Source organism: Centrocercus urophasianus, unplaced genomic scaffold (genome assembly GCF_019232065.1).
Source record: "Centrocercus urophasianus isolate 14NV4802_14NV808 unplaced genomic scaffold, USGS_Curo_1.0 seq_16, whole genome shotgun sequence".
In the NCBI taxonomy this organism is placed as follows: domain Eukaryota; kingdom Metazoa; phylum Chordata; class Aves; order Galliformes; family Phasianidae; genus Centrocercus; species Centrocercus urophasianus.
The window spans coordinates 18,353,690-18,366,540 of record NW_024884711.1 but is presented as its reverse complement, the minus strand read 5'-3'; the positions used below and the strand labels follow the sequence as shown (position 1 = coordinate 18,366,540).

Below are 12,851 nucleotides of genomic sequence, written 5' to 3'. Positions count from 1 at the left end.
GCAAATTTGCAACCTATAAAAAGGGAATATTAACATCTTCAGTCAAAGGATGACTGGGTAAAAAGAGATTATAATAAAACTTGCCTGACATTTGGAGGAACTTTGCATTACCTTTATTGTTATTCTGCTGAAATATCTAATTTTTCACACTCTTAAGTTTTTTCTATTACTTGGAAGGTTAATAATGGTAGTTATCCATCACTGATTTGTACTTCCATTTTCCTTTATGCTACATTATCTGGAAACATTTAGTCATTTTACCAGTTATCCTGATTATCTGAAACACAATAAGAACATGTGGCTTTTTAAAACAAAAATTTGTAATTGTTTTGTAGGAGATTGGATGGTATGATGATCAGAAAAATGCTGTTGGAATTCTCTTAACTCGACTTGCTACAGATGCTTCCCAAGTCAAAGGGGTGCGTTGATTCTTTCATGTTTGTATATTTTTTGTTAGTATTTTTTTATTTACCAATATTAATTGCCATTGGCAAGAGACACTGAGATTATTTCAGAATACAGAGTAATAAATCTACCCCCATAGGGTGACAGATACATTAAAAATCTTGTTGTTGACACCATAGGAGTGATTTCTGACTGATAATTTGAAATCTCTTGAAAATGCAGCAGATATTCATGATTTTTCATTGTCTCTTTGCATACCTTTAAACATACAGCTGTAGACCATTTCACCATGCAAAGTGAAATCTGTGTGTGTGCTGAGGACCAGAATTGGTGGACACCAGGTTTTAGCATTACATACTGTGTATTATTTGGGTGCCTTGAAGCCTACAGCTGTAGATGCTGCAGACCCTTACTGTCCTTAATGAAGACAATTCTTCCTGTCCCTTACCAAACATGCTTCACACACAAGGAGGCCAAATGGGAAGAAATGGCATAGCATTAATAAAGAACACTAAAGAAGTAAATATCCAAGAGAGGAGATGACTCAAGGTACTAATTTTGAACAGGAGGACTCTGGACATGGGCAGGAGAATGTGGCAAATCCTTCACAGTTCCAGCACCTACTGCTCATTTCATCAGCATTCCTTGTCTTGCAGGACTTGCAAGAGAGACATTTGCTATTTTTAAGATGATTTTGTTTCTTTCAAACCTGTAAATCAAAAACTCTTTAATCCTTGCATTTTTCATTGTCAGTTGATTTTTGTTTGTTTTCTGTCCTCCTTCCTTAAGGGCTAATATTATTAACAGCCTTTGACAAACTTGTTGTGTTATTTGAAGTTCAATGCCACTGAAGAAAATTGGAACTACATCACCATGCAGGGCAGAAGTAGAAAAAATAGGTACACAGGGTCATCTGACTATAAAAGCCAGGGCATGAATTTTTCTCCAAGGCTAGTGTGTTCTCTGGAGCACTCAGTGTGTCAGTAAGTGCGTGCCTCATGCTGTGCTGGCTGAATTTTCAAATCCATCTTTATGTGCAGCCCTTGGAACATATGGCAGCAATTCACCTTGGCATTGGTTTAATTATTACTATTTTAAATTGTGTTGAACAAGAAAAGTCTTTTTAGGGCAGGAAAGTCTTTGGCAAAGGAAAAGAATGTTGTTTCCTGCCCAGGGATTTTTGTTTGGATTTTTATTTTTTCCATCAAGCCAAATTGTGGAAGACGAGCTGTATCTACAGGGCCGTTTTCAAACCTTTTTCTTCTGCCTGCCAGAAGCCATCCTGATGCTGGATGCAAATCATGTCTCTTTTTGAAGTCCCTAGATGAGAAGGTTATACAGGCTGGGAGAAGATAGGAATTCTTCAGTATGAGTTAGTATTTTTTTTCACTCATCACCTGCTGAGATGAAGCATTTTTTCAGCGTGGCCAAATTGGGTTTGGGTTCCCAGAAAAAGAGTAGATGCAGCTCTACAAGGACCTGAGGATGAGTGGTTTCCACTGCTGCTGGTGGGATAGCTTAATGGATGGCTATCAATGGAACAAAACTCTGCTAACCTAAAGCTCAACCTCCAGCCTGCTTTCCTGCAACAGCGCTGCAGTCTCCTGAGCCTGGATTAGTGAAAGAGGTCTCACGTGCATGCGTATGACAGTGTGTGTATTCCATTAGACAGCTGGCATGAGCAACTCTTCAGACATCTTTAACCTCGCTTGAAGGTGCCTGAATGCTGGCAGATAAGAGGAATGTTGAGGAACTGTTACATAAGTAGATGCACAATGTCAGTGGGTGTTACCACTCATGAATTAATTTTCCAGCTGAACTGCTGGCCTTGAGTAAATAGTAATTTCAAGTGGTGATATAACTAAGAAAATCTAATGATGGATATCTTGGGGTTTCTGGGGTTTTCTTAGGCAACTGGAAGCCGGCTTGGACTGATGACTATGACTGTCTTTACCCTTCTGACTGCCATCATTATTGCTTTTGTGTACGGCTGGCAGCTGACTTTGCTTATCCTGGCCTGCATTCCTTTCGTTATTGCTGCAAATGCTGCAAATGTTAGCTCTGTGTCTGGTCATGCAGCAAAAGATCAAAAAGCTTTGGAGGAGGCTGGAAGAGTAAGTTCTCCGATTTTAACTACAGGGTTATGGTGTGAGATCGCTTTTAAGGACAACACTGTTGCTATATTACAGCTGACTCAATTATCTAAGATAAATGAAGTGGAGAGAGGAGAGGGCAGGATGGGGGATGAAGGGAATGTTTATATATCCCTGAGGAAAACAAAACATAGATAACATAAAACATCTGTAAATAAGAATGCATTTGAATGCCTCCATAGCAGATTTCTGGGCAGGGGCAGCTGTAACAGCAGCAGCCCCAGTACTGCTATGGTTTGTGCCTGTGCTGTAGCTAGAAGTGTCGCAGAGCTCAGCTGTCAAGCACCAACACAATTTTTCTTTTTTTAATTCCATCGTAAAATGCAAACTATTTATGTACTTATGAGGTCTAGGGTACTGCCTTCATTTACCTGATAGTGCTTTTCCAGGCAGAATTGCTCTGTGAAAAAATGCCCATTGTTTAGATGATTGGGGTTTATTCTTATTTTATTACATAGGGTTTATCTGCTGGGATTGTGACTTATGAGATAGGGCAAGGGCTGCTGACACTTCCTGTGTCCTGACCCAAAGGCCCAAAACTGAAGTACTTTGTCGTCTTCAGTCTCCCCTTGTCTTGTACTCACCTGGGGGTGAGTAACTTCATTGCTGTAGGCTTCTGTTCATAACAGACCTCAAGCTCTTTTCCTAAAGTAAATACTTTCTGATGTAAACTAATGAATGTTGGAGAAGATCAGATATTTGGGAGATATGTCATAGATGGTTGTAAGAAATTACCTTTCTTATTTTATGTATTTATTTCTTTTTTAATCTCCCAATTTAGGTTTCAACAGAATCAGTTGAAAATATAAGAACTGTTGCTTCACTGACCAGGGAAGAAGCATTCTATGAGAAGTACATAAACAGTTTGAATGGTCCATATAGGTGGGATCTTTTTTCTTTAATTCTGTTCATTAAACATTTTAAACCTTTCACTTTGTTTTAGATACACTTCTTGCAAACCATCTGATATCCACAAGATTGGGAAGGGTATTCTTTTCCATATGTATGAAATTTTTTCACTAGTTACAATTTAATATGCTTTTTTATATGCAGTGTGGAGAATAACATATGCAAGACTTGTCCTTTCATTATTTGAATACTTTATAAAATGCATTTTCCTAGTGCTTTACATAAATATCGTTTGCTTGTGTGTGTATAGAATGTAAGACATCTATTCAGTCAATTTCAGTACACTGGATTAATTGGTATCAACTAAGAAATGGACAGTCAGTTCACATACCATGCTCATTATAGCACAAACCAGTTTTATTTTATTTGTGTGCCTTTGAAACCTCAAATGAACTTCATGTATTTCCTTTGAGCCTCTGTGTGCCACTGACGTCTCTTTGCTGAAAGACATTCAAATCACAAGGGATGTCTGATTTCTCTAATTCCATTTTATTTAAACAAAATAAGATCTGGTTTGTTTTTCTTTCTGACGTAAAAATATAAAAGATGGAATTGAAAATTATGCACTGCATAAACTGTCATAATCCAAAACAGTGTTAGAATTCAATATCTGGCAAGCTAGCATTGCCCAATATGTAAGTAATATGCTTGCATGGACTGTCAGAGGTCTCTGATTTATTGCTCAGACTGAAAAGATCTCCTTTTTTTTTTTTTTTTTTTTAGTGATCATTCTAGACCATGAGGGCAGAGTCCTCCTGATTGATTCAGTGTGCACTGAATTAGCTACACCAAATGAAACCTCTCTAGAAAGACAAATTGAGAGAGGCTTAGTCTGTATCCTTGTGGAAAAAATCAGCAGTATGTCCCTGTTCCAAACTGGGATAAGAGGTCTCTGCATGGATGGGAAGGCCTTGCTGCCGTCTACAGGCAGCCCTTGGCTGGGCTGAAGCCTGCCTATTTCTCAATAACCAGTACGGATGATCCAGCTTATTAAAATGCGATTTTTAAAAATCTGCTCCAGTGATTTGCCCTGCTATAGGAAAGAAAAGGGATCAATTCAAGATAGCATAACTGAAGACCTCATTACTCCAATTTTATGTTCTATGGGCAATTCCATGTCACAGTGTAAGATGCTTTCAGGGTCAGAGTGTATTGCTTGAAAACTTTAACTCAGAAATCTGGTCATCTCCCAGCCAATGTCTGTTGTTTCTATTTTACAAATTATTTATGGAAAATGTCTTCCCTTTCACAGAGATTCTCTAAAAAAGGCTCCTTTGTATGGATTTACCTATGGAATAGCTCAGTCTGCAAACTACTTCGTTAATGCAGCAGTTTTCAGATTTGGGGCGTGGCTCATTGCTCGTTGTTTGAGTAACTTTGAAAATGTATTTATGTGAGTATTGTTGTGAAGGTAAAGATGGGTATATATGGGATAATATTTCAGTGTGTGCTTATTTAATCTACTTACAGAGGTAATGGGATGTGGAGACTGCCAAATTCGCGGTCCATTTGGGAGCAGTTTGGGCAAAAGAGTTGTTTTGGAGAAAGGCTCCACTGCCCAAATACACACTTGTGACTACAAGTGCATCATCTCTGGAGGAGTCTTTAATGTTTCACGTTCTTCCAAGCAGAGGGTTTTACTGTGACTCTACTACTGATCTATAAAATAGTAATTAATGACATATCTAAGGAGGCTATGAACATTATTTTTGAAGGTTTATTTTGTATGTGAATAAAACAGCACATTCCACCAGAAACAAGTGATTCTTTATCTTTTGTTTTTAGAGTCTTCTCTTCTGTCATATTTGCAGCTATGAATGTTGGTCAGTCTGCTTCTCTGGCACCAGATTATGGCAAAGCTAAAGTTTCAGCTCAAAGAATCTTTCAACTTTTGGATAGAAAGCCTCAAATTGACAGTTACAGTGAAGAAGGTGAAAAATTGGTGAGTTTTTTTCAGAAAAACCTTGAATGACATTATTAGTAATGCTTTGTTGTCTACAACTGTATTTGCACTGCCTCATGTTTTGTAGAGCATCACTAAAGACAGACGCTGTATAAAATAGTGTTACTGCCTGGCTAGTTTTTTTTTTTTTAATGGACATTCTGCCTGTCGTCTTAAATGTGGTTTTGCTCTCAATAAATCTGAAATGATTATTCATTCAACTGCCCTACATTTTAAATGGTTTCAGGAAAACATTGATAATGTCAGTTCACAATTCATTGCCTTTGTGTAAAGGTTTACGGGAGAAATAAAACAGAAGTACAGTTTACTACTGTTTTTGCAGATAAACAGGAGAGTAGCCCTGTCAGAGAAATAACAATTTTGCCAAAATCCATCCCCTTACAACTGTTTCTCTTATAAGAAAATGTGTTCTTGGGAAGTCAAAACTAACTTAATGAATAATATGATTTACTCTAGAGGTTTAAAATGTCTTGTCTTTAAACCATTATTAAAACATTGTCATTAAGGAAGCTGATCTTGGCAAATAAACTTTGTGCAGAGACTTGATGTGGAAGGATTACGTTTACACATACAAATGAAAATTATCTCACTTGTAGGTGTTAGACAGTAGCCCCTGCACAGGAAACTGTAATCCACTTTCAGTAACTTTAAGATCTTACACAGGATTTTCAAACTTTTCAATTACGTTCTTTGTGTATCTCTTTGAAACAGAGCTCTCAGGCATAGACTTGGAAAAATTTGGTAGAAAATCTATGGCAAAATAAAACTTGGATAGAAATATGTATAGTCTAGACTGGACTCAAAAACTAGTGCACGTGTCTTGAGCAAGCCCCTTAAATCAGCTGTTGTGCTAGCATTCCTAGAATGTTGCTAGTTTTCATGTGGGACTTGCTCCTACCGAGAGGAAGCAGGCAACTAGGCAAGGTCTGAATGCCTGCCCCATTCTTTCATTTGGTCTTAGAGATCTGCCTGTCTAGAATGGCTGATTAATGATCGCTGTTGCTTTTCAAAACACCCGCTTGTCATACGTGCCTGTAAATTACCTACTGAAGAATTTACCTCTCCTTCTTTAATATCTGATCTTAACCTTGTGATGTATTCTTTCAAGTCATGCTACCTGCAATGTGAGATCAGGAGAGTAAATGTGATAGATCATACCAGGAAAAGTGCCTCAATTAGATGTGTAGCAAATGAAAAATACTAACATTGTTTGTGTAAAGATACTCCTTTTGAAAGCTGAAGTAAATATAAATACAGGAGAGAAATGCGTAGAACTGTTATTCCAAAAGGATCTAGTGATTTGCAACAAGAGATCATCCTATAAATGACAATACTAAACTTGATTCTAATATGTGATTGCAAAGAACAACAAAAACTATTTCAAAATCACTGTCCCATACTTCTGTGTCAGTTTTCTCATTCAACACTTTTAAGTCTTGACTGTTTATTTAAAGCTGATAAATGATAATATAATCATACAAACATTCTGTTACTTTTCAGAGTAATTTTGAAGGCAACATTGAATTCAGAAACATCAATTTTGTATATCCAACAAGACCAGAAGTTCAAGTTTTGCAAGGACTTAATGTGAAGGTTAACAAAGGACAGACTCTGGCATTAGTAGGAAGCAGTGGCTGTGGCAAAAGCACATCCATTCAGCTCTTGGAGAGATTTTATGATCCTGTGGAAGGACAAGTGGTAAAGTAGACTTATGTGGCTATTCATAATCATTGAATCTACATAATTCTTCATCTTCTAAGGCTTCAGGGGTCTTAAATGATCCTGGCTATAGCTCTGGAGAGATGACTCATAAATGAGTTGTGGGTTACTGAGGCTGCAGCTGTAGACAGTCTCCAGACAACTGTTGCTACCTGCCCCAGCACTAGTGGCTAATGCATGGGATTGACACAGTACACTGGCTCACAGCACTGATACATCACCAAGAGGGATGGTTTCAGGCTACACTGTCTCCTCAAAGCTTCTAAGTGTCTGATCACTCTGGGCCAGAGCATTCGTGTCATCTGCTTGACTGTGTGCAGATCATCTGAGAATATAAATTCACACATTAGAGACAAAAACACATTCTTCACACAGTACAAACCTAAGAAGGATGTAATAGGATTTTTGATGCATTCACTGTTAATGTGTTATCAAAGATGTGAAGAAACTTTCCTGGTGGTTTTAAGATTAAGTTAAAGGCCCACAGTTGAGAATATGTATTGTTAATTCAGCTTCTTAAGGATGAGCTTTCCCACAAGGATCCCAGTTCTGCTTGATTTTTGCAGGGCTAGAAGGATTGCAGAAACAGCCTCTGCTATGTGCTCCATGCTTCTATCTGCCAGAAAACAAAAGAAAAACACATGAAATTAAAAAATAATGAAAATAAATATTTATCCACAGTGTTGCTTTTGTTCCACTTCACATGCAAAATTTACTTGAATTCAGATGAAAATTTCACATTTAACAGGTTTCCTGATACAGATTGTTTCCTCTTTACGTTACGTATCTGTGGATGAGCTCTGTAGTCAATATCACATCATTTTTTTTTTTTCTGTTTCTCTTTCTAGTTAGCAGATGGATTTGATACCAAGTCTTTGCATTTACAATGGCTGAGGTCCAGGCTGGGTCTAGTGTCACAGGAACCCATTTTGTTTGACTGCAGCATTGCTGAAAATATTCAGTATGGAGACAACAATAGGCTTGTTAGTCAGGAGGAAATTGAAGAAGCAGCTAAAGCAGCAAATATTCATGCCTTCATTGACAAACTGCCAGAGGTGAGAAACAGCAGTCTGCTTTTCACAGTGCACTTTAGACGCTTGGAGTGACGTGGAGAGAGGCAATACAGAAATAAAAATGAAAACATGTAGTTATAATTTCCTTTATATGAGGAATGTATTTTGAAGATAACTGATATCTTAAGATACCAAAACGTGTGTTGTTTAAAATCCCTGCTGGATTGCTCAAGTAAGTCAGTGTATGAATGTGTGAATGTATGTATGAATGTAGTGGTAGACAAAGCAGTATGAGTGGGAAAGAATAAGGACACTGTACAAGCATCTTCTCATATCCTCATTTTTTAATATTATTTTTGCTTCTGTAGCTGAAACTTCTCAAATTACTTTAAGATTAATTTTTCTACAATACTTCAACAAAACTAAATATTTTGTATCTAGTTGGATGGACAGGGAGTGTTTCTTAAAATACTGTGCGTTAGTAAATCAAAAGTGAATTGCCTGATGTTTAACCTTCATGCCTGCATAGAATTTGGTTCTAACAACGAAAAATTCTTTGATGGCTTGTTTTCGCTGTAGCTCTGCATAACTGAAAATGGTGTCATTGATGCTGAAAAATACTATAGTTTTGTCACTACTAATAATGTTTGAGATTCTTCAGTGATTTATGAGTAACACAGGATGAAGTCCTTGATATATGTGTCAGGAAACATTGTTACTCTCATGATCATACAGTGATGGTTAAGTGTCACCTGGACACCTTAATACTGTATCACTGGCAGTACCATTCAAGAGCTGCTCTAGTCTTTGGGGAAGGAAATTTTCAGATCAAGTATAGATAGGTGGCTTGTTATACAACCATTCATGCTGGAGGTGTTTATAACACTTTAGCTTTATTAAAACCATTTGTACTGTTCTTTCATGAATCTAACCTAAACGTTTTTATTGCTACAAGTGAAACTTCACTTTTCTCTATGAGTATTCTTAAGCCTTATTTTTTTTTCCTCCCCTTCAAACATTCAGAAATATAATACTCGGGTGGGTGAGAAAGGAACACAACTTTCTGGAGGTCAAAAACAAAGGATAGCAATTGCCCGAGCTCTGGTTCGTAATCCTGCTGTTCTGCTTCTAGACGAAGCTACTTCTGCACTTGACACAGAAAGTGAAAAGGTGAGTAATGATCATCACGTGAATTACTTACAGGTATATATGGTTAGTTGCTTTTCTCTAGAATAAAAGAAAAAATTTAAGAAAATCAGCGTAATGTGATGCAGTTAATCAGCTATGGGGAAAAAACAACAATAAGCAGGTGTATCACAGTAGCATTTCCATTTTAGGCTGTGAATTTAAAAACATTAGGAAGCTGTGCATAAGTTATCAGTAGATCCTTTTCATTTAAAAAAAGCTTTTGGAACAATAAAAATGTCACAAAAAAAAAAAAAAAAAAAAAGCGGCTCAGATTACACTCTGGGTTTTTCAGTTAGTTGTATTTGGTAGTAAATGCTGAATCTGTGTTCTGACACAACCTTGATGTCCAAGAACCCAACTGTCAGTGACTTCTCTCACTGTGGGAAACCCTGTTAGGTAAGGATGTCTCATATATACACGTAGTTTACAGGACATATATTCAGGTGATAATAAAAGTAAGATATCAAATGTGTTTCCTACATCTGAGGCTGTACAATTGCTAACGGCATTTTCACATCTGTGTGCAGATTGTTCAGAAAGCTCTGGATAATGCCCGGCAAGGTCGAACCTGCATTGTAATTGCACACCGCCTGACAACCATACAGAATGCAGACATCATTGCGGTGATCCAGAATGGCAAGGTGGTGGAACAGGGCACCCACAGCCAGCTACTGGCAAAGGAAGGACACTACTATGCCCTTGTAAATGCACACTGTTAGTAGAATGCTGTTAGTAGAATTTTTGTTTGTTTATTTGTTTGTTTTTCCTGGGAAGATGTGAAAAGCTGACAAAGAAGTATTGTTGGTTGTATCTCTGCTGATGGAACAGTGGCCATGTAGTGTGTAGCCTGATTGCTCAACTTGGTGTTGTCCTTGGCCTATGTACCTAGAGAGGAATAAACAGTGTATGCCCATGAGTGATAGGTACAAGTGGCAGCCCAGGGGCTGGGCATTTGGAGGGATGGTGTGATCTGGAGAGAGCCAGACCTAAAGCAGTCTCATCCAGTCCACCAGTTCAGGTGGAAGAACCCAGATCTTTGTCCCCTGAAACTCTGGCCCACGTGAGTTGACACAGATCAAGGGTCATCCGTGAGTGTGGCAATGGCTAACTGTCATGGATAAGCAGAGGGCTGCTTGTGCTTGCTTCTGTTGATTTTATTTTTTTCCTCCAAGATGCAGCTGCAAAGTTTTCTTTATGATCTAAGAGCTGATGATTCTCAGATAATATTTGAAATAAAAGCATTTCTATTTCATTTAGAGAGGAGTGGTTGTTTTTTCCACTTCTTGCCATATTTCTGATATTACTCTCCTTCATCCATTTTTTGAGGATTCAGTGTTGTATTTCAGATGATAATTGTAATAGTGGAATGCTTTCCATGGAGTGGTATATTTTATATAGTTTATCAGTGTCTGTTGTACTTTTCAATTGCAGTCATTTGGGTCACTTCAAAAATCTTGTAGGACAGAGCTAGGATGGCTTGTTTAGAATGAAGTCACTGTTACATTCCCTTTTTCTTTGTTTTATTTCTGCACAGGAATTAAGCAGTGAATTCTTAATTTAGGGGAAAAAATATCTTATTGCTTAATCTACCAGCATTCTCGGGGAAGAAAAGAGTGATTGTTGCTTTGGGTTGGATGTGTATGTGTGTTTTCGTTACAGTTGTAATAAATTGAAACACTACAGAAACTTATTCATTATAGTACTAAAATAGCAAGTAAAATTAAGTAAAAAACAGGAAATTATTTTCTCTATATAAATAAAAATAGCAGCTATTAAGCTGAATCATCTAACATCTGTGACTGGTTAATGGAACATCTTTGTGGAAAATACTGCATTTGCATCCACACAGATAACAGAAAAATCCAAAATGTGCTTCCTACCTCCGGCTCGGAATTATTTAGTAAAACGGAGGCAAATGAAGTAAGGAAATATTGAGTATTTGACCTGGAAGGTGCTATAACAGTTTCACTGGGGTCAGCCTAGAAAAATAAGTTGTGTCACTAGTGGGGCTTGTGCTTCCCCTTGTTGACCTTTCTAAGGGTAAATATTACCTACAATGGAAAGAAAAGTTATTTCCCTTGCATCGCTTTCAGCATGTTCCTCACCGCTGTTCAAGTAGAACATTCTCATGCTGCAGTAGCTGGACAGTCTCAAAACCATCTATGTATTTTAGGGATAAACAAAGTAAGGTCTTGAAGTGAGATGCTTGGCAGCACCACATGGAAAGATGAGCTTGCCTTTTGGCTAGGGCCAAAACGAATGGGTGCTCCTGTCATGACAGAGGGAGCTGCTCTGGGCCATGGGATCTGAGTGAAAGAGCTGTGCCTAACTGAGGTTCCTTGAGTGTCCTCTGCTCTTAGAAGATTAAAAGGGAGAATAGAGAACATGACTAAAGTAAATAGCATTAATTTACTTAAGCTAAGTGAATTGTTTTTTAGTGTATGAATGTATTTTACAAATTTGACTCAATACAAGGATATTAAAAATTGCTAATGTTATAGCCCTGTTTAAAAGGTCATCTGCAGATGTGAGAAAACCACCAGACAAAACCAAGCCCTACCCACCAGGCAAGAGACAGTAGTGGGCAAGAAGAAGAGCAAAATTCCAGCCATCTCTAAGAATGACAGAATAGCACACTACTGAATGACTGCAAAACTACAGATTGAGCTGGGTGACTTTACTGATTCAATGGATCTATAAATAGATAAGCACGTTCAGCCTGTAGGCATTACTAACAAACTTTGTACTCGGGTGGTTTATTTCAGACTGTTCATGTCATCTTCCACAGCTGGTTATGCCCATGCAGCTGGCAGACTGGCTGTGTACCAATTAAAAACAGATATAAAGTCAGAGACAAATACATGTTAAAAGCACCTTTTCAGCAGTAGAAGGCTGGTATAAAGATCAAAAGAATTATCTCTGATGGGGAAAAAAAAAAAAGGCCTAAGAACATATATTTTAAGATCCCCTTTGCTATGTTGCCATCTAGCCTAGCTGCTAGTTACGCTTCCTTTACCCCTATACAAGTAGAGGCTACATATCCCAAGTAAGGTGCTGGTGATGCCACTGGGGCCATCACCCCTAAGATGAGTGTCATGAGTATAGTGATGAAGGAAGAACATCAACTCAAGAAACACCAAAGGCCTTGTTCATGAATAGATGGGAAGCATTCAGCCCGTGTACTTGCTTTATGCCAGCACTGCTAATCCTGCTAGAGAATTAATGTCTTACCGTGCTCCACAGATGAGAGTTGAGACTTCAGAGAAGGCATTCATAAGGAATTCAGGAGAATGAATCAATGGTGACTTAAACTGACTGTATAGTTAAAAAATTACTAACAAACTGAAGCCCCTGAGATGGGATACGGAGTTGACAGGAAAGTGCAAACTAAAGGTACAGGAATTGACTATCCTTATGGCTTCAAAGAATCATTTGTTCTCATACAGGCATTGGAGCTTACTGGTCCCAGTGGGCCCAATGGTTCCAATTTCTGGGTGCTCT

At 38.0% G+C, this 12,851-nt stretch overlaps 1 protein-coding gene across 2 annotated transcripts in view; it reads left to right on the top strand.

Moving 5' to 3' along the window:
* ABCB5 (ATP binding cassette subfamily B member 5) overlaps positions 1-10,988 on the top strand; it is a 37,870-nt gene extending 26,882 nt beyond the window's left edge. For both annotated transcript variants that reach the window (XM_042816773.1, XM_042816772.1), the window contains exons 21-29: positions 336-419; positions 2,316-2,519; positions 3,340-3,440; positions 4,720-4,860; positions 5,253-5,409; positions 6,931-7,128; positions 7,998-8,204; positions 9,186-9,332; positions 9,878-10,988. In XM_042816773.1, coding sequence (XP_042672707.1) covers positions 336-419; positions 2,316-2,519; positions 3,340-3,440; positions 4,720-4,860; positions 5,253-5,409; positions 6,931-7,128; positions 7,998-8,204; positions 9,186-9,332; positions 9,878-10,069 — 1,431 coding nt within the window. In that variant the 3' untranslated portion in view covers positions 10,070-10,988. The remainder of the gene's footprint in view (positions 1-335; positions 420-2,315; positions 2,520-3,339; positions 3,441-4,719; positions 4,861-5,252; positions 5,410-6,930; positions 7,129-7,997; positions 8,205-9,185; positions 9,333-9,877) is intronic.
* Positions 10,989-12,851: the final 1,863 nt, after the last annotated feature.